We start from the raw sequence: 27,165 nt of genomic DNA, 5'->3' as shown, positions 1-27,165 counted from the left end.
AATAGGGGATGCCATTATTCAATGCACAGGTGGATATAAAACTCATCCAAATATTATTTCAAAAGTGGTGATTTATTCATAACCCAACATACAGGAGAGAAGCTTTCAGGTGACATCACAAAACTAAAAACTTGAACAAATAGAAAGCCCCAAAGTTGTTGGATTTCTGAATTTCAATTATTGATTTCAATCATTTACTGATGTTACAATTAACTTGACTTTAGGGTGGATTCCCCTTTGATTTCCCCTTTATTTTCTCTCTTATACCTTCTTTCACTTTTCGGCAAAATGTTTCCATGACATCTCACAAACTCGTATACATTTTTTTCAATGACAAAGTCTAAAAACTATCATAAACAATACAAATTGTCAAAAATACCCGAAAAAAAGCAATTCTTCACATACAGCAATTTCAGCTTTTAATAGACCTAAAATTGGCTTATATATGTGACATTGGATATTTACAAAAGATTTACGATTTTCTCTAAAAAATAGATTTCATAAAATGAATATGTATAATGTTTACAATATCTACATAAGAATGTATGAAATATATTAATGTTTAAGTTCAAATTGAACATAAAATGAGTGTAAAACAAAGTAAAGCATACAGAAATTTAGCAAAGTCCTGCATAAACACAACTGAAGGATGGTGCAAGAAAAAAAGATGAACATGAAAACACAATCATATTACATCTGAACCACTTACAATGAAGAATCTTATTTTTGAAAACATATATGTAATAAAACATACAAGAAAACATACTCATATTTCAAAGAAATCCATATACACCTATTGCTAATAATCTATAAAATAACTAGTGAAATGCAGTGATGACATTTAACTTCGAATTAATTTGTACTGCACATTCTGATCACAGTGTGATCATTGAGAATGCTTGAAAGGTAAATTTATAACCCTTGAATTTTCAAACCCCCTTCTACCCCTGGAGAAAATGGTACATATTTTTTACCATTAGCTCAAAACCCTCTGAAGAACTTTAATGGAGTGATGGTACTATTAAAAGCTACACAATATATGACAAGTTTTCTACAACATACATACAAGAGTGTAATATTAAATGGCAAATAAGGGATTAAGCATTGTTTCAGCAAATACTCATATAACCTTCACATTTCTTGTACCTTACACCATTACTTAATCAAATGAATTTGAATAAAATGTGAAATAAGCATAATAAAAACCTGGATGTGAATATTTCAAATGAAGAATGGTTTGAACCATAGCATTAACTGTTACTTAACCCTCATTCACCAGAAGCACAAATTCATTAATGGTCAGTTGTAATTGTCAAGTCCATCATACACAACATCTGACTAAGGGATATGGTTTACAATCATTAGTATAATGTTTTATCATATGGATACAAATATTGCACAACATAACAAACACTGATCCAAATATGGATCACAGTATTGGATGGTATTCCTATGGATTGTCTGGAATTTAATACCTTGATTTCAAACACTATCTTCTTATCCTGTCAGTACCAGTATATTTATACCGACCTTGCTTCCCTTACAATGTAAACCTTACCAATATTAATCAACTAAACAGCCATAGGGTAATGTTATGCAGCACCTACTATCGACAGGAGTTGAAGATACAAGTTCATACTTGGTATATATTTTCATGTATGTACAACTTCTAATTCAATTCTATTGTAACATAATATACTTTCATAATAATATATGTCTCGCATTATAATATGCAGTTGATCTAGTGAAACTATTTGGAGACACAGAGGGTTACAAAGAAGAGATAAAAGGAAATCTTGCAAAATAATTGTGTGTGGGTGCATACTGCATAAAAATCATAAGGGACATCAATAACTAGAATTGTGCAAGGGGTCATAATTTAATACTTGATAACAGTTTTTTGTCATCCAAATTAAAGAAAATCATGCACACAAGTTTAATAATAAAATCTGAAGTGAAATAAAAAGAAAATGGAGAATAAGTAAATATAAAGCAAATGAGAGATGAGGTTTATGTTAAAACGAATCAATAATCTGGTCATAAATAAAATCCAGTGAAGTAAAACTGAAATATAAGTAACCTTTTTTTTTCATCCCCCCCAAAAAAAAAAATTGAACCAAGGCTAAACTGTCACTATGAGTGGTTAAAATCAAATGACTCCTATCAAGATAATGAAATGTATGTTGTTAATATCTCATTTCTACAAATGAAACATTGACATGAATCTCCATATTGCATACTTGTATTAGAGTCTGAACAATGTACCATAGCTTTGTAAAAAAAAGGTGAATTGACAAAAATCTATTGTATTCTCTACTACATTGTCTCTCTGACTGGTGAAAGAGGATACTTTTATAGCTAAGTAAAATCCTTATTGCTCAATGAGACATGCAAGTTTTAAGGGGGAAATTCATCCAGATGTTAAGTTGATATCAATCAAAGCAGAAAAGAAGAAGTATACTAATACAGGTTTGGCAAAAAAATCCATCAAAGGAATACATTTGAAGAATAATGAACAAAGATCTCACTGCTATAGGTTTTTTAAATCTATGGTGATTTGAAATGAAAGATTTGGCCTCTATGCTCGAATCCAAAGTGTAACTGACATACATGAAGAGATATAGCATGCCATTATTGATTGTCAGAGCATGGTTCAAACTATTTGGATTTATCGATAACTGACACATTAAATCCACTTTAAAAAACCACATATTCATGTAATTTATACTGATAGAACCAACACATCTTCAAGCACTCCCATCAACCTATTCAAACTACTGCTGACCACTGTCACCAGTGCTTGGATTTCTTGACTTTGATCGACATTCAGCATGAAAAAAAAATCAAATGAATGAAAATTATCTCTTCTTTTACTATAAATGCATTTCAAAAGGTCATAAGACTCCTACAAATAATTGAAAAAGAAGTTGTTTTTAAAATCAAATCTATAGTATTTACCTGAATTAGAACCGACTATTTCACAGCAATTTTTCATACCAACTGAATAAAGAAAAAATAGACTGTTATCATACATGTAATTTATGTAAAAATGTGTGTTTTACAACGTACTTTAAATGAAGTAAATGTACTGGTAATATTCTGTTGGGGAAAAACTAAGGGTCTGTATAATCCCTATAAATTCAGGGATAAGTAAGAGTGGACCGAGCATAAAAGCAAAAAAAAAATGAAAGCTAAAGTAAAAGCAAAATATGCATTTAATTGTTTCATTCAAATAATCATATAATCAAAATAAAGATGTTGCACACTTCTGTGTTTTTTACACCCTGGTTTGATGGATTTGTCAACCTTAATGTCCCTGATAGTTCATCTCTCCTGGGTGTCAAGTGGCAAATGAAAATAAATGCCACTCTGAAGTATCCTCTTCACATCTTCCACACCTTGATTCAATTCATTTTGACATTGAATAACTTCAAAAAGCTTAAACTTATTTGTTGTTAAGAGCAGCATTTATGTCAGAATTCATGGTAACTAGAGTTTGCATAAGTTCAGGTATTCCATGGCTAAACAGAAGTAAAACTCCAAATTTCACGATACCTCATGGAAGTAGAGGTTGGCAGCAACACAGAGAGCGATCACGCAGAAGCTGTTGTAGTAAATCAACAATCTGAACTTGGGATCCACATCTCCTTGTCTATACCAGTAAATCTGAAGAAATTGTGACGAGAAAAGATAACATATCTTAGTAAAAAAAATACAGCATTTAGCCAGATCTTATTACTCTTGAGAACAAATGATGGATAATGGTACTTGACTAAATGTTAAATGCTACATCCATATCATTCACATTAAAGTCAAACACAGAGCTTTCGACAGGCTTTACTTAAAGCATTACTGCTTCAAAAAGAAATTTGAATTACAGCCTAATGCATGTACTTACCAGCAGTATATTTCCAATGCAAACGAAGATTATACAGATAGAGAAGAAAATGTTGACTGGCAACGGAGGCCATGAAGGGAAGACTAATGCACTTATGAAAGTAACCTATAAAGGAAAAAATTACAGAAAAATATTAACAAAATTTTGATTAATATGATTATTTGATCAAGTCTTTCTAGTAAAGGGTTTGTCTCAAGAGTGGTTTAAAGTACACTGTTTCACAGCAAGACCTTGCCTAACAAATCATTCATCATAAAAAGTAGAATTATCACACAATACTCACAAAGTCAAACAATAAACTTAAAATAACACATCATATAAAAACAAATATTTATGAACATTTTCTGATAAAAAAACCCCAAAAGCTTAAAATTAGTGAACGAATCATGGATCACCACTTCAGAGGTCCATCTGATGTGTTAAGATTTTTTATTTCCACAATCAAAAAGGTAACCATTTTGGGGGGTTAGATTTTCGCTTGCAAGGCTGCAAGCAACTACACTTTCTACAACTACTGTCTGATGAAGATTGCCACCTACATGTAGCAAGGGATAGCTTAACAAAACAAGTTTCATGATTTTCATGACTGTGAAAAAAGGAATATTTTTTTTTTACATCATGAATCTTGCTTTTAATGATATGATACTACTCATCAACTCGATTCACACAATACTCTTTTAGGATTGTTCAATACGTGCCTTTTCACTTTTGATTTATAATGCTAATTAAAAGGCTGTTTAATTGTACAAGCTTAAACCAAGAATCATGACCATGTGTATGGCATATCGTGTTCAATTCTACAATCCATAGAAATATGACAGGAAAATTGAAATAAGTTTTTCCAATCAATTTTGGTCTCATGGCAATTCTGATGAATTACTAGAATAGACAGAGATATAAAAGGGGTTACCTTGTATAATATAAACCTTCTTACCGTAACTATGACAACCAAGACAACACCAACTATAAGGTTCACCACCCGCTCCTGAAATAAAAAAAAATTGTGCACATATTGTAAATCAGATACTATCAGACTATTTCATTTAACACACAGCTTCAACATCTATTGATACAGTGGTCATCTGATCTACTCTGATTATGTCATATTGAATAATATTGTGAATTATATAATTTTGCCCCTCTCAAATGAACTATGATCCACAGCTCAATTCTCTGTAAGTACATTCTTGTTCAGGTTTTGATTTTTGACAACCTTCATAAAAGAAAAGACTACCAGTACAACATGCAATGCATGTTTATCTATCTAGTGAAATTTAAAAGAACATTAGCTTTGAATTCAACTCTCAGCCAATGAATGTAAGTACTAGTATGATGTTGCTTCTAGCATCCATGTTCAAATGAGAACACATATCCCTCAGGCGAGTAAACTAAGCAATAACATCAAGAGTAATTGATGGCCATCACATTAATGATAGCTTGAAACTGACTGACCTCATTCCCACTATCAGGCAGTCAGGTATTGTGGCTGGTGTTGGAGCTCCTGCAATAAATTAACTGCTAAAATCCAGTGGTCTACCCGTATGAAAAACTGAGCCATGAGTAAAATTGTACCCCTTCCAACCTTTGATACCTATATTATGGCTTGTTTAAATGCTCATGTGATTTCTAAATTTCAAATTTCTGTTCCTTTGGGGCTTTCATCTACCTTTCTTTGTCTTTTACTTAATTTTTCTCCTTTTTGTATCCCCTAAATATGGTGCTAGGGGCATATACCCATGCCCCTAGATAAGCCCCTGATTAAATCTATATTTTGTGATTAACAAGGTCGTAATCCTCTATCTGGAAGTCAATCTTACCCATGTCTGTGTTTCCCCAAAGAGAGGAGTTTGAATGTCTGTATTGTAAGCACTCATCTCGGCTATCCACAAATTCACTTGTCTCGATTCATAGCAGATTCAAGAGTACAACTTCTTGGTAGATGATATGAGATCTTCACATCAGACATGTAGATTCTGCACTGGATGAGATAAACAAATAATCTACAGTCAATTTATCTGCCATGGATTACAATCTAAATCCAAATCAAAATTTTATTGTTCTAATGAAATAGAACACTCCAAAGGTTCTTTTTGCCCTAGTGATCATAGGCCCGGCAGCCACTGTACAGCGCCATATCGATGTAGCTCTCTATCCCTGGGGTCAGACCAGAAATACAGAACAAATAGGCTTATTTTCATTTTGAAAATTTGTATTGATTTTAAGTTTGTAACTGATCTGCATTTCCTCTTCTTGATTCACGAAAAACAAACATTTTTTCTAAGTTCTGTGTACTTTGCCAAGAACGCCCACATTATTTTGTGGGATTTTACACCCCAAACCTGTTATACCCCTTTCATAAACCCAATTATGCGGCTAATAGCAGCATAATTTGGTCGTAAAATCGGAAAAGGACCAGAGTTATCTGCATTATTTTGATACTGCAATTTTCCGCATAATAGCAGCATCGGGACCAGATTTTGACTTTATGAACGCATTTCGAAAGTAATGCGGGTAATTGCCATGGAGCGGTCACAAGGTCACCCTTTTCAAACGCAACCGCATCGGAGGGGGTGTGTGCGGTTGCCATGACGATTATCCTCCTTTTTCAGGACGCGCGCTCGTAAAAATAGTGCGGATTATTTTCGGAGTTTATGAACGCAATTTTTATTGAATTATCCGTATAGGTTTATGAAAGGGGTATTAGTATTGAATCTGTCCGATCCCTCTTTTTCAATGTATCATCTTTAGTTTTCTATATTTTGTCTCCTTGTGACCGGCAATAACTTTGTTACAGTACAAAAGCCAGTATGTACGACGAATAGACCCTGACAAACTATGACCAAACTTTACACTGATTCATGCTTTAGAACGATAGTTGAGTGGGTCGCAAATGTTTGTTGCCGACACTGGATAGTAATCGCCTACATTTTCCAAAACAGTACATAGTTGAGTGCATCGCATACCACAAATCGTATCCAGGTTACGATTTTTCTAAAGCATGTTTTGCATTACGACAATATTGACAAGAATTGAAATGACATAAAATTTACTCTGCACTAATAATTTTGTTGCAGAATACCGCGCATTCTAAAAAATTACAGGGTCTTGTTTTGAAGACTATGTACACGAATGTAAGGGTACGGTTGGCTGCACTGTGAAGATACATGGCTCTAATATATTATTGTGTGTGTTTGCGTGGGATCGCAGCTGTGCTGTGATTGGTCACTTGATCGACGACAATGCCCTTTTTTGGAAAAGGACAGTTTCAATTGTGTGTGTATAAACCCTCTCGTATTTCAGAGGAAATAACTTGAATAGCAAAATAGTATTTCATTAAAAAGAGCATTATTTTTCCAATTTTTGTTTGTTCACTTACATCAATAGATACGTCATTTGAAAAGGTAAACATTGAACTTTCATTTTATCTTCTTAATTTCTTGGTATCTCTACAATTCCTTGGGTTATTTACTCTTTGAAATGTTCATGAAATCATAATTTTCTAGGTTTTACTTATTGAAAAAAAAGATGTAAAATATTTCATCTTTTCTCAATTTTTCCAAACACAAATTTGAAAGGTCATAACATGATGATGAAATCCATGAACCCTGCATCATTTCATGTGTAGAAGGTTTCATTATAAATTGTATGGGTAAAGAGTTATGACCGTTTTAAAATCAGTCTTTGCTAACGTTTCGGTCAATTTAGGATTCCTCGAATATCCCTGGTAGTAGAGGGGTATTGGGCCAGGCATAGTAAGAGTTAACAAGTTTTCCCGGCCGTTTGCCAGGCCCGTTGCTTACAATCGGGAAGAACCCAAACACTTTTCAGAAACAAGGAAGAAAGAGCCCCAGGGAAAAAACATATCTCTAACACATTTGGCTAGATCTACCTAGATTGACCCTGCGATTGACTTTTTAAAGACCAGTCTTTCAAAACCACTCTTTTAACCGTTTGAACCCTAATTATTTCAATATTTGCACATATCGACCACTTTCACAAACTCCCATGAATCGAGACCCAACAGCATCTTCCCCCATCTAGTACCCAGACTGAGCCAGCTGAAGTTGTTTACCTTCTCGTAGACCTAGTCTAAAAACAGAAACATCAACTTAAGTGTCTGTTTTGGGCTCAAAATCACTGTTTTCACCAAAGTCAGATATACCAATTGCTTCCCCATAGTAAGCATGTGACTCGCCGCGTATTACACTGTGTATTACCGCACATACCACATGAGCAACCACAAAAAAGTGGCATATTTGGGCCATTTTTTATGCTAAATCCTTCCGAAATCCTTGCCAACCTTGACTGAAATTATCGACCAAATATTCCTACGCATACTAGAAAGATGACATCATTTTTAAAAGATCACCTGACATTTAGAATCCATGTTTTGAAGTCACATGGCTGTAGGCTGGTAATCCGGCCATCGGGTATATGCGCGTTTACTGGTAGGCTGGTATTCCGGCCTATCGGGTTCAAAGGGTTAAAAAAATATTGGAGTTTTTGATACCCTGCACGGCCTATGGCTGCGTCCAAAACTGAAAAACACCCCTCAAGTTTATATAAACACATTTTTGGTCACACATGTGTATAACCCAGGGAGCTCCGCTTTGCATGGGCTGGAGCCCAGGACTCGACAATGTTATACCAGGCAGACATATATTCTCAAAAGGGGGAAAAATAAATTATGCAATTACCTCAATTATACAGATGAAGGTCTATCGGGACACAGAATCCTGACATCTAGGCACAAACTGGACCCTCAAAAAAGAGGTATTAGAGGTATTGATCAGCCATTTTGTTTTCAATTTCGACAGGAGAACGAACAAGACAGAACTTTTCCTTTTTTGAGGGTCCAGGTGTGCCTTGATTGATGTCAGGATTCTGTGTCACGAAAGACCTTCATCCATATAATCGAGGTAAGTGCATAATTTATTTTTCCCCTTTTATTTGGAGTGCTATCGCAACCCCATTCTACCCCAGTTTGGAGAGTATATGTCTGCCTAGTATTACATGGACGAATCCTGGGCTCCCTGGGTCCAGGGGGGGGGGCACTCAGTATATAATGCATAGTGGGAATATGCTGCAGAGGGGACCCCCATTTTTACACTCAAATTTCCGTTCCAAGGCATAGCATTTTTGTCTTATTGAGAGAAAGAACAAATAAAGCCGCTTCACGGCCACACGATAGACCTTCATTTCATCCATATAATCGATGGAAGTACATAATCTCTGTTTTTCACAATTTTCTTTCCAAGTTATTGTGACCACAATCTACCCTAGTCCCGTGAGTATGAGTAAGTGCACGGTGAGCTCCCTGGGTTAAATGCAAGTATGCCTATTCCATACTTCATATGAATAAGCACTCAGGCGCAGGCGACCTGTTCCAAGGACCCCCGTTTTCACAAACATTTGTAGTTCCGAAGGCGAAGCCTGTTCCGAGGACCCTCCTTTTTACAATAAGCCCCCGTTTTTTCATCTTTGTCTCGCCCGCGGCACAGACCTAGCTAGGCCTACTACTACTTTTTTTTGCCCCCCCCCCACGGACCGTACCTCCATGCCCATGGTTTAACAGAAATAATAATACAAGTACATGTGATGTATATATTATAGGCCACTGACTATGGCACTATACACAAACCGGTAATCCTCTGTTTTAGGGGTCCAAATTATTTTAGGCTAACTTCAGGCAAAAGTCACAAATGCACTTACAATGAGAATAAGTCTTCTGCAAGCTACAAGGCCGTGAACGTACGAGCGCGCTCGATCGCCTATCGGCCTGGCTGGTCAATTGACTGCTCTCCAGGGGAGTCAAGGCGAAAGGTGGGGGGGGGGGGCAATAGATACATATATATCACCTCCTCTGTTCATGCTGTTTGAGGGGATTTTATTAATTGTGGCATTGGGGGGTACATTTATTTTTAGGGCATAATGATGACATTGGTAGCAAGGAGAAGGGGTGGTGGCAAGAGGGGATGAACTGCTCCATTATTAAGGGGCGCAGGCACAAGTCAAGGGGGGGGGGTGCAATAGATACATATAGTAAATAGTGGTAGTAAAATACGAGCTGTGATTGGCTGGATTTGTACCACGTGACCTCCCTTCAAAAAGTTATATTGTACATATGTACAATATAACTTTCGATTTTTGGATGGCAAAATCCATGATGGGGGGCTTAGATTAAGGGATCTATTTACTATAATAAATAGTGAACGTTCTATCATACAATATTACTGGACTATATGAACTCCAAATATAAAATTATCCCTCGTGCAAGCCTATTTCACCTCGGCCTTCGGCCTCGGTGAAATAAACCTGCACTCGGGATAATTTTATATTTGTCGTACATATAATCCAGTATATTGTACAATAGATTGTACACAATTTATATAATATATTGCTATATAACACCTCCTCTGTTTGAGGGGATTTTAATTGTGGCACTGGGGGTACATTTTAGGGCATAATGATGACATTGGTAGCAAGGAGAAGGGGTGGTGGCAAGAGGGGATGAACTGCTCCATTATTAAGGGGCACAGGCACAAGGGGGGTTCCAATAGATACATATATATTGCTATATAACACCACCCTTGCTACCAATGTCCATTAACCCCTCCCGGGGAGCCCCAAGCAGATGGTACTCCCCGATTATAAATTGCATTATGCCCCCCCCCCCTACCGATCGCTTGCACTGGGACGAGGCTTCAGACAGGGCCAGGTAGAGGGACTCGAAGGATTGGTAATAACGTGGCCTTACAACACAGACACTCACGTAAGGCCCTCGGCAGTCGTGATGGTGTAGCACAGCTGGAGGCGTACCCTTCGGTTCGGCGGGTAGGCACTACATTGTCGGTGGCTTCGGTACCTGCCTGTAGGTGAAGCAGAGGGTACCTGCTGAGGTACCGGTACCGATATACAGTCACAGGCACATCACACTCACACAGTCACAGCGTAAGTACAGGCGGTCATCCCATGCAGTCATGTCACCACCACTTAAAATACATTAACATTATCGTTCGTGAAAATAAAAAAAACTAAAAAACATCTATGCTCCTGATACGACGTATGCATACCTTGCACCATACTTCATAGTCTGTTCTGTTGTGATTCTTGGTTTAGATGACGCAGTAAAATATACGGTGGCAATAGTGCCTTTATTATGGGGCAATATCAACAGTCCATCACGACGATGTCAGTCACATGATATCATGATATGACGCATACCTGTACCTGGGAATCCCAATTTAAATTCTGCTTTCCTCGATTCCTGTATTAGTATTATTACCCTAAAATGTTTATTATCTTGTCCTTCTTCATCTCTTCATTCAATTCTTCTTCTAATACTTCTTTTATGTAGCTCCTGTCCTTCCTCTTCTCCAACTCGCTTTCCTTTGATCTCTCTTTTCCCACCCTTCTTTTCTTACTCCGATCATTAATAAATATATTTTTTTTTTTTGGGGGGGGGGGGGGGGGGGGGGGTCAATGCGTGATATGCAGTAACAATATTGTGTAAAACTATCAAATGTAAAAAAAAACAAGCAAAAACAACAACAGTGTGGCAATGTGATCAAAATTTCAATTATTGAAATGAAATACGAATTTCGCATGAAACACTTGTGCTGAACCGAAATGCCACAGGAACCCAGGCAACCGCGTAGCCAGGATTTCATTTTGGAGGGGGCGGTAAATGCACGCGAAGCGTGCCAACACTTACAGAGCGCGCGAAGCGCGCTCCCTAGGGGGTGGGTGCAGGGAGGGGGAGTTTCCCCGTCCCGCGCGAAGCGCGAAGCTTTTAGTGTTTAATAAATTAAAATGAAAAGGAGCCGTTTCTCTTGTCTCTAGTACCTCCAATTCGGTTGACTATATTGCGATTTTGAACCTTGTTTTCAAAAGTGATTGTGAACGCACAAAAGAGGTATACAATGGAGGAAATCGAAATGATAATAACTCCGCGCGAAGCGCGGAAGCTAAAGCGTTTTCTCAATTTTTCTTGCCATAAAAAGGGGCCCGAGAAAAGGGTATTCTCAAAGATATATTGAATACTCTCTTTGGAAAGATCAGATTTGATTACAAACAATTTAGCAACATAGTGCATATTTTTAACTCGCAAAACAGAGAAGATTGGTAGAGGAAGATATTCCTCCCCGCGCAGAGCAATGAAACTCTGAAATTTCAAAGGGCGGACGATATCTCTAATACCCAATCGGCTCTAATTCAATTGATTTTCTAAGATTATTGAACTTCATTACAAGGAAATAGTGCGCAAAAAGTTGAAACTTCTGTGATTTATTGAAATTATCTATCTATATAAAAAAAGGATGCCTAATTTTTTTTTACTTATCCTGAAGCGCTTCATTTTGAATATAAAGAAACTTAAGTGTTTCAAACTGAGGGCGCAAAACAGGACAGGAGATGAGTGTATACAGGGACATGACATGAAGTTTAATACAATTTGATAAAAAATATTGTACTTTTTTTATTTAATACGACACGAATTTCATATATTTATTTCGGCCTAACCTTAGGCTCAAATTCATGCCCTAATGTATACAATTTTAACTTTAACTGGCAAAAAGCACATAGCTGAGGTGGAAAAACAGGGTTAGAGAAATGGTGGGGGAAACAATGGAGAACTTCAATATTGTCATTTAACCGCGCGCAGCGCGGAAGCAAAATTCATGTATAAATTTAGAGCAAGAAGAGTGAAGGAGTTTCTCTTTTGAGAAAAAAATAAAGAATAATAATAAAAAAAAAACACAAAGCTACCTTTCTGCCCTTTCCTCCTTTCCCTTTTCCTTTTCTCCTCTCTTTTTCCCTTCTTTTTTTTCTTTTTGGGGACGTTTTGGGGGGGGGGCGACCGCCCCCACCGCCCCCCTGGCTACGCGCCTGAACCCAGGGGGGGGGGGGCACTTCCATTCACGAATGGATACCATGCGCGACCAAGGGGGCTCGAAAAGCACCCTAGACACGTAATTTCAATATTCTGAAAATGCACCCCTTAACAAGTATTGGCGTGTGAAACCCTACCCTTAACAAATATTGGAAACAAAACGATAATCTTGGCAAATATTCCCTGAAATGAAACCCTAAACAAGTACAAGAATGTTTTGTTGTTACGGGTCCTTCGGTCGTCGGCTTTACCCTATTTGGTTTAGTACGACCCCAACTTCTACACCTCGCGCAAATCGGACCCTAAGTGTTGGGGCAAACAGGACATCCTTTATAAAACATTTTAATTTTGTTTTATCATCCCCGCAAATTCGACCCTAGACACGTAATTTTCCTAGCGAAATAGAGACCCTCTTTTCATTATTTTTGTGTTTTGACACCCTTATCACGTTACGTACGTCACGTGCCCTATCGTGAAAAGGACATCCTTTTTACGTGTTTTTTTGGTCGCGTATGGTATCCACTCGTCAATGTAAGTGCCCCCCCCCCCGGGCACAGGAATTACAGGATTAGACCGCAGTTCTTCTCTCTCTTAGCTAGCTTTTCTCCATCTGTCCTTTCGTCTACCCCCTTAAATTTGGAGCATTTATCGGGGCATTTATTTGACCCCCGCTGGCATCTAGGTGCATGCCTTTTGCCACTTAAAATGATTTTTTTCTCTTCAGACTTAATCCTGACATTTTGATATCGATTTTCAACTTTTAAATTAAGGAAACCAATTAGCCCAAGAAGAGAAGCAATCTTATTGGAAAGAATAAAGTGAGAAGAACAATTTAAAAAAAGTTTCATCAAGCAAATTAATTATGGACGTTTAAAACTTTCTATGGGGATATGGATCCTCAAATTAATTTGCAAACGTACTGCTTCAATATGGCTGATTTGGACACCTCTCCATTTGTTTTGTACCCAAATTTTCATAATTTCTTCGTTAATTTATTTTACATATTTCACACTAGCGTACGGGGGGGGGGTCAGACTGCCCCCTCGACGGACGTACGAGTCACAACTAATTCAGGGGATGTACCCCTGCCCCCGTGACGAGTCACAAATGATCCAGGGGACGTGCCCCAACCCCTTTTGAGAAGCAGAATTAAGTGTAAAAACGGAATGAAAAATTAAGACTCTTTTGAATTTGAAGACTTTTTTAGGATTTCGTACCAGAAAAAAAATTGACAATGATAGATAATTAGTAGTAGGGAACATAAAATTCTTCTGCGCGAACAGTGGCGTGGCAGACTGGCAGTAAGGGGGTCAAGCTGTTTCTCCTGGCGGATTCCACCTGGAAATAAAAAAGGGGAAGGAGAAAAGGGAGAAAGAGAGGAAGGAAAGGGAAAGAAAAAAGAAAAAGAGGAAAGGGAAAGGAGGGAAAGGGAAGAAGTAAAAAGAAAGTGAGAGAATTAAAGACAGGAATATGAACATCATTGTGATGAAATACAAAATATCCTGAAAAACTACCACATTATCACGCTTATCAAGAAAGGGATGTAAAATTAAAAAAAATATTATTCAATTACACGGCAAGAATTGCGGGAAAATCGGAGAAATTTAAGTGGCAAAAAGAAACGGAAAATAAGGTAGATAATCGGAATATCAGAATATGGACAAAAAATAAAAGAACTTCATAACACGACCGGGCTGCCGAGGATTGAAAAAAAGAATATAAAGAACGGGAGGTGGATGGCGTCTATTATGATCTTTATAAATTTTATGCAAATGGTCGCAATCAGGACAAAAAAAAATCCTTAGCCAAGGGTTAGCTAGGCAAGGGCTAATTATATCCCCCTTTATTATGTCCTAACCTATATAGGTAAATTTATTTCAAAATCATTTTTAAATGCCAAATTTTCTGGCTCGCTTCGTTCGCTAGCGAGTGCCTCATGGAAGTATTAAGAGAAACATATCAATTTGCTCTCAAAATGATTGAAATGACAACTTGATATTATGAAATGTTGAAATGATATCTGATAAAGCACCGGAAAGCACTACAGTGCGTATAAAAAAAAACGGGACAGATTTGAAAAGTCTATAATTTTTTTGTTTCAAATGATGATGTCTATATTTTGGTGCTAATAGGTGCTCTAATATCGTATCTTTGAAATGCAATTAAAAAAATGAATTTTGTTCATGCTTGAGCGAACACGGGACGTTTTTGTTGGGGGTTCAAAAAGAGGCTTGCGCCAGAATTGCAAAATATGAGTAATATGCTGATCAGACTTCTTGCTAATCAGGAGAGTTCCTCTGGACCTTTTCATTATTTGTGCCACAATTTTCGAATTATGCTGGCAAATTTTATTCATAAATTTATTTATTTACTTGAATAATTACTTAAATTATTATGTTTTTTTCATTTAAACTTCTCTTACCTTTTGATTTTCCTTCATAAGTAACTGAGAAAATAAGATTTTTTTGTCAATCCAAGCAAGAAGATTTGCATCATTAATTGGAAAAACTTGTGATTATTCAAATCCTTTAATTATATGAAACAAATCATGTTATGTACCTTTAAAAGACATGAATGTATTTTTCAATGGGTCATTGATTCTTTGACCAGTGGTACGTTAAATTGCTTGACAGGAAACACTGGAACAATGGTGTATTGAGTCAATTTTGAAGGAGCTAGATATGGCAGGTCGGGTAAAATGTATAAAAAAAAAAGTTGTGAGCGAGCGAAGTGAGCACGCAAATATTCCCACTTTTATTATATCAAATTTTGTGATACATTTTGACATAATATTCAGAAAAATCATATCATATTTTACTTTTTATCTTTCCTTTTATTTCCTGTCCTCTTTTTTTCTTGGTAATGATTTTTTTTTTGATTGAGGGGGGGGGGGCATCCCGAGCCCCCGCCCATCTGTGTGGCACTGTTCAAAAGGGACCATAACCTTTGTAGCACACAATGAAAGGATTTGAAAAAATATTCACGCTCTCCCATACTTCGGTTGAAAATTGTTTTAGCTTGAAGAAGGAATATTCAAAGCTTACATAGAGCATATTAAAAAAAGAAACAACAACAGAACAATTTAAATAAATCCATAGATCTGTAATGAATTTTGATCGCATGATTTGAAAATTATGGCAAAGATAATGAAAAGGACAAGAGAAAGTCTGCTAATTAGCAAGAAGTCCGATCATCATATTTATAATTTTATGCCATTTTGGCGCAAGCCTCCTTTTTAACCCCAAACAAAAACATTCCGTGTTCGCTCAAGCACGAACGAAACGAAATTTTTTAATAGCATTTGAAAGATAAGACCTTAGAGCACCTATCAACACCAAAATATAGACATCATAATTTGAAACAAAAATTTTATAGACTTCAAATCTGTCCCGTTTTTTTTATATTCACATGCAAAATGAAGTAATATTATAATTTGACGCGCAGAGTTCGCCTATATTGAATTTATATTTATTGAAAAGCTAAATTGGAAGATCAAAATATGAAGAAAGGGGGCAAGAAAAATGAAAAAAAAAAAGATATCACGACCGGGCTGCCGAGGATTGAAAAAAAAACCCACAAAGAACGGGAAGAAAGGTGGATGGCGTCTATTATGATTTTGCTAAATTCAGGATTTTCCAAGAAGGGGGGGGGGGATTTTTTGGACGAAAATTTTGACACGCAAAAAGAAATGCTTTCAACCACAAATTAAGGATATTTCGTACCCGAAAAAAATTTGACAAGCACAAAAACGTCTTCAATTTTAAAAGAGGGGGCACACCTCTCTTTTAATGGCATTTTTACATTACAAATGCCAATTTTGCTTCTCAAGTATTAAGAGAAACATATCAATTTGCTCCCAAAATGATTAAAGTGACAACTTGATATTATGAAATGTTGATTTTGCTTCCCGGGGGGGGGGGGCAATTTTCGGCTGTGTGCCTCCCACCCTTGATCCGCTAGTGTAAATTGTATGCCATAATGGTCAGGCGAAAAATATCATTAGCCAAAGGTGAGCCAAGGGCGGTTATATCCCCCTATATTATGTTTTGACTTAAATAAAGCTTTACGCTGTCTATAGATTTACCTTAAAAAGCCTCTTAATGTTTACTTTCGCTAAATTTCTAAAGCTACTATCACACTCTTAAAACAAGTCAGTCAAATTGACTAGACCAGTAGTCAGCTGGGAGCAACTAATATGGCAATCACTGATATTCACATTTCTGACATATATTCTAGTCAGAAATAACTCTTTTCAAGTAAAATATGACTAGAAAATAATCAAATATTACTAGAATAACAGCTGCACCCAGCTGACCCTATTAACTAGTCATTTTTGACTTATTTGTTTTTAGAGTGCACATAATTAGAATTTAATTCAAAATCATTTTAAAAGGTCAATTTTTTATGGCTCACTTCGCTCGCTGGCGACTTTTACAAAATTTTCCGATGTGCTATGTTGTGCTGCCTCAAAATATTTCGTTTATTATCCGCAACTGCGTTGACGTTAATTATATTACGCGATTTGATAAAAAAAATTGGCCATCTGCAATGTTTAAAAACATCACAAAATTCCGGGAACTCCGTCCTAGACCAGTTGCGGCACCAAGGGATAGGCCCCAGTGCAGAAACCCCCCCCCCAAAAAAAAAGACATATATAAAATATAAAAAAATTATAGTTACTGTTGAAAAAAGCATCCTGCTAAAGCTGCAAAATTTCTCCAAAACCGCTTTTTTGTTCTTAAAATTTTGATTTTTTTTTTCATCCATTCACTGTTTTTGCGCTCCCAACAATTTTGGTCACCAACATAGATCTTTCAGGTCATTATATAAAATTCAAAATGTCGCTCGCGCTACGCGCTCACAGTTGATAATAATTGAGACAAGTAAATTATCTGTTCACAAGATATGTTATTAGAGTTTTCATAATTAGCGAGATACACATCTTGCGTATTCATAATTTTCATAAATTAAATATTTTCACCGAATTAGCCATCTAGTTCATGATTACAAAAAGTGTATAGAACGTCCAGGTATCATCTCATGTTATCAAAAAATTTTCACCTCGCGCTACGCGCTCGCATTATTAATTTGGTGAGATATCATCTTCATGACCCAATGGAAACAGCTAGTACTTAACAAGTCCCTTTTCAAGTCAGTAGGGACTATATTTGAAATGAAATTAGCTCTCGCTTCTCGCGCGATATTTTAATAAAATAGGCAAAATAAGCCCCCCCCCTCGGTCCCAAAATTTTATTTGCCTCTTAGGTTAAAAGCCCTGTTGCCGCCATTGCCCCGGATCCGATCCGCATAGCACTGGCCCCGAAAAAATCTACAACCGAGAACAAAAAAGAAAAGATGAAAGTAAAGGAAAGGGATCGAGATGTAAGTCAATACTATGTCAAAATCAATCTTAAAGTTAAAGGTGATTTTTTCCTCGCTCGCTTCGCTCGCTCGGGATTTTTTTAATATTGAGCAAGTTTTCGTTGCACGCGCCATGTTGTGCCCCCCTCTTTCTTGTTCTTATCACGCATTGAGCTTCCCTATATCAAGGAGATATCACCTCTCCTTGGAAATATCAAATGCTCGGGAAACAATCATAAATATCCTGTTCATACAATGATATGACCGGGAAATTTTTGGCCCCCCCCCCCGGCCTGGCCACCGACTTCTGTTACACGGGGGGGGGGATCCATTGTTTCTCTCCCCACTTAAATATAGTATCCCATGATTTAGCCTATGCAGAGAGAATGTATTGAGATGGAGCGTCTTCTCTTAACAAAGGACATAATTCTATTTCTAGATAATGACAAATTTAAGACCTGGCTTAAGTTTACAGCATAAGTATTGGCAAAGGACAATGGGCGTAAGTTATCCGGGGGAGCGTTTCATGAAAGGACCTGTCGGACGTTTTATCCGACAATTCCCATTTTATCCGACAATTACCATAGTAACAGTACCTCTCAGCCAATCAACATCAGAGAAAGATGTCAGATCTCAACTTGTAGGATGAAAATGTTGTTGAAACACAGATTGGTATGTCAACGTAATCGGCGGGCCGGGAGGAAAGCCCCGCCCCCACACAATTGGCGTTCCATAATTCAGTAGCGCTGACGATTATCTCTTTCTTGTCATCTCGCTCGCTTGCCTGCTTGTGCTCTTTGCATGCCATTTATTTATTTACATCTAACGCAAGTTTATTGGCGGTTTTGATTGACTTAATTGTGCCGGTTTATTCACCAGTATGTCATCTTTAAAGTCAGTGAAGGTAAGTGTGCATGAAATACCTCGACTTGTTCTGGGTTCTGATTAGACTTTGGAGACCGCTGCGCCTGCTGAGCTAGCCGTGGCGCAGCGCGCAGGGACATCCGTACCCCTCTGGCTCCGGACCGTCCCGAGTTGGAGGACGTCAAGAACTGTTTTGAGGAGTTTTTGAACATTTTTATGTTTTAAATTTCTTCTGGTACCAGGGATGCCAGTTTTCAGGCAAAATCCTGAATTCAGGCTCTGGCAATTTATTTTCAGGCCATACCGGTACATAGTTTTAGTTCTTTTGTGTACAAAAATTTTGTCAAAATAATCTAGGGCTAGGCTAGGTGATTTTCAGGCCCTCTGACACTGACTGTCTCTGATCAATTCCAACTGGCATCCCTATCGTACACAGATGGCTCGCTATTGTACAGCCACCGGCCAATCGGCCATTATTTATTAGGCAGTGTATACAGCCACACGCGTGTGTCTTTACCATCCAGCCACACGCGTGTGGTTATATCCAGAACACCTATCTGTGGATACCGCCACACGCCGCCAGTAATAACAGTAAAACACGTATGTAGGTCTGACCGTCTATATCACGATCAAAATAACCTCATTTCTTCATTAAATTCTTACATTCTAAACCCCTTTGATATCCTTAGATCATTTCATTCTCACCGTCTTCTCTCCTTGCTTTTCTTGTCTTGTTACAAACGGTCGTCTGTTTAACAGCAAATTCTCTTTTTCTACTTGTGTCGATTCTGGCTTCCTTCGCGGTACGGTGGCAGACCCATACAGCGTTAGCGCAGCGCAGTAGACATACACAGTTTGGGTTACGTTTACGTTTGGTACGAATAATTTTCGTACCAAGCGTTAAGCATGCACGAATCTCGAGTTTCGTACGTACGCACGTACACGCACATAGCCTAGAGTCAGTAGAGAATCGACACAAGTTTTTTAACAGGCGCCCTTTTGTAACAAGACAAGAAAAGCAAGGAAAGAAGACGGTGAGAATGAAATTGAAACGATTTAAAGAAATCAGAGTGGTTTAGAATGTAAGAATTTAATGAAGAAATGAGGTTATTTTGATCGTGATATAGACGGTCAGACCTACATACGCGTTTTACTGTTATTACTGGCGGCGTGTGGCGGTATCCACAGATAGGTGTTCTGGATATAACCACACGCGTGTGGCTGGATGGTAAAGACACACGCGTGTGGCTGTATACACTGCCTATTTATTATTAGGGTTAAAAGTTAAAACAATGCAAAATCCCCCTGATGGGGCTCATCGATCTTTGTCTTTATGTCATAAAAATAAAAGTACTGGACCAAAATAAGATTCTTGTTCCGTTTTTGGCTTGAAACGCACCAAAACGGGGAAAAATAAAAAATAAAAGAGGAAAAAAACAGTGACTTATTGCGGCTGTCGTGCAACTTCACTTCCCTGTTTTAATCCGAACTTGTACATTATGACCATTGAGTCTACTCTTCATGGTCTTGAGGACTCCATGATGATGTTTTTTCACTCAATATTTTAACATATACTTCTTCATCATGGAGTCTTGAACCACTGGCCATGTAAGAGACACATGTATACAAAGATGGATTTCCCTAGGAAATCCATAGTTAAAGGGTGAAATCTGTTTGTAGGGTCAAATTTTATTTATCTATGAACCTTGATGTGCCTTATATGCGTATAAAGGGATAAAAATTATTTAACTATAAATTGTAAAATTAGATATTTCTTACCAGACCGATCTTCTGTATATCCCTCGATCCGTTTGTCAACAAAGCAAATATAATACAGCCTGACCCTTGAACCACTTCGTTATGACGTACATCCGATGAAAACATCAATTCAAACAGCTGATTTTATTTAATAATCTAACTTCTATGACTAAATAATTAGTATAATATAATATTTCTTGACTCAGAGATTCACCATCAATTAAAAAACATCACAATCGCAAGAATGCCTGGCCAGCGGCCACGGCAATGCTTGCGATTGCAAATGCAATGTTTTGAATTTGATGGTGAATTTATAACTGACAAAAAAGTACAGTTTTTAAAATATTAAATATATTGGAAGCCATAGCGTACATTCAAATTTTTAAAATTGTCCCTTGTTTCCACCAAAACATTCATATAAAAAGAATTCCTGGCCAGTGGCCACGGCAATGCTTGCGATTGCATATGCAATGTTTTAAATTTGATGGTGAATTTATAACTGACAAAAAAGTACAGTTTTTAAAATATTCTATTTTGAAACTGATAGAACATTGTCTGAGTATGACTTCGGACCAGTCATAGTTTTTGCACACTTTTCTCATTGAACTTTGCAGAAACTGGTTGGAAGCCATAGCTTGCATTCAAATTTTAAAAATTGTCCCTTGTTTCCACCAAAAATATGTACAAATACAAATTATATGATTTAAGAATGTAAAGAAGTAAACAATCTTTCTATTTTTTGGAAGGGTCTAGTTGGACTGGTTACAGGTGGTGCCTCTGGTCTTGGGAGGGCTACTGTAGAAAGATTCTTAAGAAATGGAGCCAGAGTAGTCATTGTAGATCTGCCAAACTCTCCCGGTGAAGACCTAGCTAAAAGTTTTGGAGATGACTGCAAATTTTCTCCTGGTGATGTAAGTAAAACTCTTTGGAGAATATCTTATATTTCCTAGTATTTTACCTTAGTTACTTCATTATTTTTCTAATTATTTTCAATGAAGGTTACTGTAGTAGAGACAATTGCAATAAAAGTCTGTAGTAGAGACAATTGATAGAAAAGTATTCAACTTCTTTGTTCAATGATGGAATTGATTTTTACTAAATTGTATGAATACATAGAAATAATTTTAGGAATGATTCATTTATATTGTAGCAAAGATTAATGGTAGAATTAAAGCTTACTAGTTTAATTCTGGATTTGAATGTGAATAATAGAGTGAACTGCCTCAAAATACATGTAATTGTGAAAGGGACTTAAAAAGTGTGTGTTATACACCCGAAGAACTACCAAAAATGTTAGCAAATTGACTCTAGCTTCTAAAGATCAAATCAACTGCACACAGATGAGCATGTAATATGTATCATGGATGGAACTACACCCGACTTTGGAAAAACATTTTATGCTGCTTTTTGTTTTATTTTGAATGTGAGAACATTTGAAGAACATCCTTTGCTGTGAAACATTAAAAAAAAATTTCCTAATCATTATGAAAAGATTTTTGTCTCACCTGCATAGCAGAGTTTGGATCTGATTCATGAAACTTATACCCTTTTCATAAACCTATCCTCCAATTAGCCGCCTAAGAGTAATGCGGATAATTCAATAAAAATTGCGTTCATAAACTCCGAAAATAAGCCGCATTATTTTTACGAGCGCCCGTCCTGAAAGAGGCGGATAATCGTCATGACAACTGGACACGCCCCCTCCGATGCGGTTGTGTTGGAAAAGGGTGACCTTGTGACCGCACCATGGCAATTATCCGCATTATTTGGAAATGCGTTCATAAACTCAAAATCTTGTCCCGATGCTGCTATTATGCGAATAGCAGCATCAAAATAATGCGGATAACTCTGGTCCTCCTCCAATTTTACGACCAAATTATGCTGCTATTAGCCGCATAATTGGGTTTATGAAAGGGGTATTAGACATAATAGTAATCAAGTATCACTGAACATTCTGTGCAAGTTTCAGGTCACATGATCAAGGTCAAAGGTCATTTAGGGTCAATGAACTTTGGCCGAATTGGGGGTATTTGTTGAATTATCATAACTTTGAAAGTATGTTGGTCTAGTTCATAAAACTTGGACATAAGAGTAATCAAGTATCACTGAACATCCTGTGCGCATTTTAGGTCACATGACCAAGGTCAAAGGTCAATGAACTTTGGGCATAATGGGGGTATCTGTTGAATTACCATCATAACTTTGCAAGTTTATTGATCTGACTTTTGAAACTTGGACATAAGAGTAATCAAGTATCACTGAATATCCTGTGCAAGTTTCAGGTCACATGATCAAGGTCAAAGGTCATGCGAGGTCAATGAACTTTGGCCACATTGGGGGTATTTGTTGAATTACCATCCTATCTCTGTAAGTGTATTGGTCTAGTTCATAAAACGTGGAAATAAGAGTAACTAAGTATCACTGAACATCTTGTGTGAGTTATAGTAGTTTTCAACGTCATGTAGTATATTTTCTGAAGTTTTGCAGTTTGTATTTGAATTTTCATCAGGTCACTTCAACAGATGATGTAACGAAAGCCATAGATACTGCTAAGGAATCGTTTGGACGTCTAGATGTAGCTGTAAGCTGTGCAGGCATAGGTGTAGCGGCCAAGACCTACAACTTTAATAAAGACCGACCCCACCCACTAGAAGAATTCCAGAGGGTCCTGATGGTCAACACGGCGGGTACCTTCAATGTAGCAAGACTGGCTGCGGGAGCCATGGGTAAAAATGAGCCCAATGCTGATGGAGAAAGGGGGGTAATTATCAACACAGCCAGTGTAGCGGCCTATGATGGACAGATGGGTCAGGCAGCATACTCGGCTTCTAAGGGTGCCATTGTTGGCATGACACTGCCGATTGCAAGGGATTTGGCTTCTCAAGGGATTAGAGTTTGCACCATTGCACCAGGTATGTGTGGAAGATATTTTTTGTACGGTTGAAACTTGAAAGAATACCATTAGAAAATTAATATCTGCATCTTTGCTTGGGGGAGGGGGTTGGAAGAAAATCCATCTAAATAACATATAACAACCTTGCCATAATATAGCTTACTCTGCCCATATTTACTTCATAAGGACCACAGTTTGTTTGACTTGGAAGTAATTTAATTTTGATGTGGTTAAAAACATTTTGCAGTCTTTTCTGAAAACTTTCTCCTACTTAAGTGGTAATGTCCTGCTCATTTTTATTCCCCCTGCACAGGTCTCTTTGATACTCCACTTTTGGCAGGGCTTCCAGAGAAGGTGCGTACCTTCTTGGCAAGGAGTATCCCCTTCCCCAACAGATTGGCCCATCCTGATGAATATGCCCACATGGTAGAATCCATTGTTGAAAATCCAATGTTGAATGGGGAGGTGATACGTGTGGATGGGGCTCTCAGGATGCAACCATAAAAACTCTCCAAGATAGGATAGGACAAATCTCACCAACTATGGTGAGACAAGTCATCATACTCTTGTTATGGCATGCAGTATTCTCTTCAAATTATGAAAGATGGACCGAGAATGAGTGAACAATATTGGAATAGAATGGTCATGTAATTTTGATATATGTCATTACCGATTTCAATATAAATTCAGTGCAAGGCATCTGAATGTTAAACCCAAATTATTGGGCTTGATTCCACCTGTGTTGTGTGTTAATATTCAGGTTATGTTTTATCAGAAAATGCTCTATTCCTCAGGTAAGATGTTCAATGGAGGCACTTTGTAAACAAGAGTCATCACCTTAGTATGTTAAGATTAGAACCAATTGCACTATTTGGATGGGGAACCCCGGTGTAGTGTTCCACCTGCACACATGTAAATTCCTGGATTCAGTTTGCTTTCCCCTTCCTGGCAAAGGTAAGGGAAAACAAAATGATAATGATATCAACAATATTTCCTAACAATATATTTTTAAAGATTATTGGAAATTCATTCAAACTGATAAAAATTGTGAAGGTTTGAGGTACCCGGTATTTGTAAGTTAATTGTAAAGTTTTATGAATGACAAGAAAGTAAAGTGCCAAAATGTGAGCCCAAAGGTTTTTGCACTAAGTCAAAGTGCAACATTTTATTTTCACGTCACTATGTCAATTACCTAACACTAATAATGTATGTTCATGGTTTAAACTTTGGCTAATGTGATAAAAATATGACCGCGGGACCAGTAGCTTGTCATATTCTGATATTTTACAAAGTCGTGCTTCACTGTACAAACAACTTAATTTAAAATTTTTAACCCTTTTAAGGACGTTCCACAGTTAAAGTGAAATCCATGTCATTTTCACCAAACTTTGCATATAGATATTGTAGAACTTTAATATTCGAAATATGCAAAAATTAACATAGGTCCATGTGCTTGATTTTTTTTGTATAGAGCTTCAAAGTTCACCCAAATTGATGTTTTTAAGAATTGCGCATTCAAAAGAATTTGGCATTTTTAGACCGCCCAAGATTACAACAATGAGTTTAAACGTCTATTACTCCGTCAAAATACATGAAAAAATCATCAAATTTCGCAAGAGAGTTCATAATTGTATCATTAAAATGGAGAATCTATTTATAGTGCTATTTGTTTGCAATTTTAAGTTTAACAACACTGTAAGTTCTTGGAAATGGCGTAAAAGATAACAAAATCCCAATAAAAAAATGTGAAATTTCAGTAACAAACTACAAAAGTACAATAAATGCTGCACTTTATTCAAAATCCATGTCATTTTCACAAAAATTCACTGTTGTAGAGGAAGGTATACCTAAGAGGTACAAACATTACAAAATAGGGGTTCATGTGCTTGTTTTTAAACTATTAGCATTTTTATTAGAGCAAACATGCTTTTAAAACACCAAAAATGCGCCGAAAGCTTTGTATTGATGTGAAAAAAAAAATCAAAACCACTCTACCATTTATTCAAACTCGGGGTAATATTCATGATTCTTGGCAGCACTGGTGAGTAAAGTATTTTGAAAATGTAGAGAATTTTTTTTTAATGGTCCATGGAATAATTCAATTTTTTAGCTTTATGAAATAACGCATCGGATCTGCTGTTAAAGTGAAGATGAGAAAAATAAGCTCATACCCGCAGCTAATTTATCACCTGTTCATCCATTGTGACGTCAGCGCGCAGAGTGTAAACTATGCACAGATCATAATGCACACAAACATAACTGTGGAACGTCCTTAACCATCACTTAATATTCCAGTTGTTTATAAAGTCATGCATAACATGAGAAAAACATCTTCATGAAACCAGAATCATTCATAGACTAATGAGAATCAACAGTTTATATTCACTAGGGTTACTTTTTATTGAAAATTGTCACCATAGCCCTATAGAAGTGACAATTGTTACATGTAATAAGTACTGATTGAAGCAATAATTGTATTCTTCTTATATCTGTCTTGTAAAATATACAAATATTATACAGATATTGCCTACCTAGAGTTTGAATATAACATTTCCTCTCCCCGACGGAGTTATATTTTTCCTAAGGGAATATATTTTGCCCGATTATTATCCCGAGGGAAAAAATATAGCTTCGGAGGGGAGTTGAAATGTTATTTATTAAAACGATAGACCAGGCAATATCTGTTATATTATATAGTATATGTGGATTCGCCATCAGAAATTGTATTCATTATCCGGCTCAAACCCGAAATTCTTGCTACTGCTCTGATCCATCTACGTCATAATAGTTTTTTTTTTAAATACATTAAGCGCGTTCTTCATGCAATCGACGCGTTAACACTAGCGCGTACATCAACTACCTTGTTGCGCAACTTGTATGCAGCGAGTGACGTCACCTTAGTGGATATAACGCCGCAATTGAAAATACAACGCGGTATATTCCCTGAGGTGACGTCAAAACCTAGAATATAACAAATGCGATCCTCGCAGCCATGGTCACGTGATGGCGTATTGACCTATCACTGATTCGAATCTACATGACCTATGTAATATATATATATATATGTGTGTGTTTTTGGTGTACATGTATTGTGGAAACAAAAACTAAGGCATAGAAAGAGGTTTGAAAACCTGAAATTAGATAAATTAGATCTTTTTTTTGGGGGGGGAATGAAATGAGGCAAGAAAAATTACGAACTTATTTGTATAAAAAGATAAATAAAAACTAAGAGATGTTTACATGTGCTGGTCTTCGGACATCTAAATTGAGGTGATTATGATTTCTGCAATGAAATATAGATGCATAAATATGTATTGAAATATATTTTTCTTGGAAGAAAACATGAATTATCTGAGAGTATTATTGAGTGAGCTTTTTGTTTGTTTTTTGGTACATGTCCATTGGAATAAGTAATCTAAATGTGTAATTCAACTTGGCCTTAACTGGAATTCATGCAAATTTTATCATCTCAAATTGTTGCTATACCAATTTGGCCCGTAT

The 27,165-nt window shown here is 36.9% G+C and overlaps 2 protein-coding genes across 3 annotated transcripts; one reads left to right on the top strand and one right to left on the bottom strand.

The window, feature by feature from the left end:
* Nucleotides 1-407: 407 nt before the first annotated feature.
* Nucleotides 408-11,105, bottom strand: LOC121410992 (transmembrane protein 243-like). 2 transcript variants are annotated; one of them, XM_041603439.1, is made up of 5 exons: nt 10,972-11,105; nt 5,716-5,876; nt 4,833-4,883; nt 3,899-4,003; nt 408-3,666 (listed from the first exon to the last, which is right to left on the bottom strand). In XM_041603439.1, the coding sequence occupies exons 2-5, from the start codon at nt 5,770-5,772 to the stop codon at nt 3,547-3,549; spliced, it is 333 nt and encodes a 110-aa protein (XP_041459373.1). In that variant the 5' UTR covers nt 5,773-5,876; nt 10,972-11,105; the 3' UTR covers nt 408-3,546. The 2 variants fall into 2 exon arrangements, with proteins under 2 accessions (XP_041459373.1, XP_041459374.1); XM_041603440.1 differs by having other exon boundaries at nt 5,716-5,871.
* Nucleotides 11,106-18,892: 7,787 nt separating this feature from the next.
* On the top strand, nt 18,893-25,976 carry LOC121410990 (3-hydroxyacyl-CoA dehydrogenase type-2-like). Its single transcript, XM_041603437.1, has 4 exons — nt 18,893-19,053; nt 21,518-21,682; nt 23,281-23,683; nt 23,978-25,976. Exons 1-4 carry the CDS (start codon nt 19,030-19,032, stop codon nt 24,166-24,168), a joined length of 783 nt encoding a protein of 260 aa, XP_041459371.1. The 5' UTR covers nt 18,893-19,029; the 3' UTR covers nt 24,169-25,976.
* Nucleotides 25,977-27,165: the final 1,189 nt, after the last annotated feature.

The sequence above is a fragment of the Lytechinus variegatus genome, chromosome 3, assembly GCF_018143015.1.
Source record: "Lytechinus variegatus isolate NC3 chromosome 3, Lvar_3.0, whole genome shotgun sequence".
Lineage (NCBI taxonomy): Eukaryota > Metazoa > Echinodermata > Echinoidea > Temnopleuroida > Toxopneustidae > Lytechinus > Lytechinus variegatus.
The sequence above is the reverse complement of the archived record's forward strand: the minus strand, read 5'-3'. Positions and strand labels throughout refer to the sequence as shown.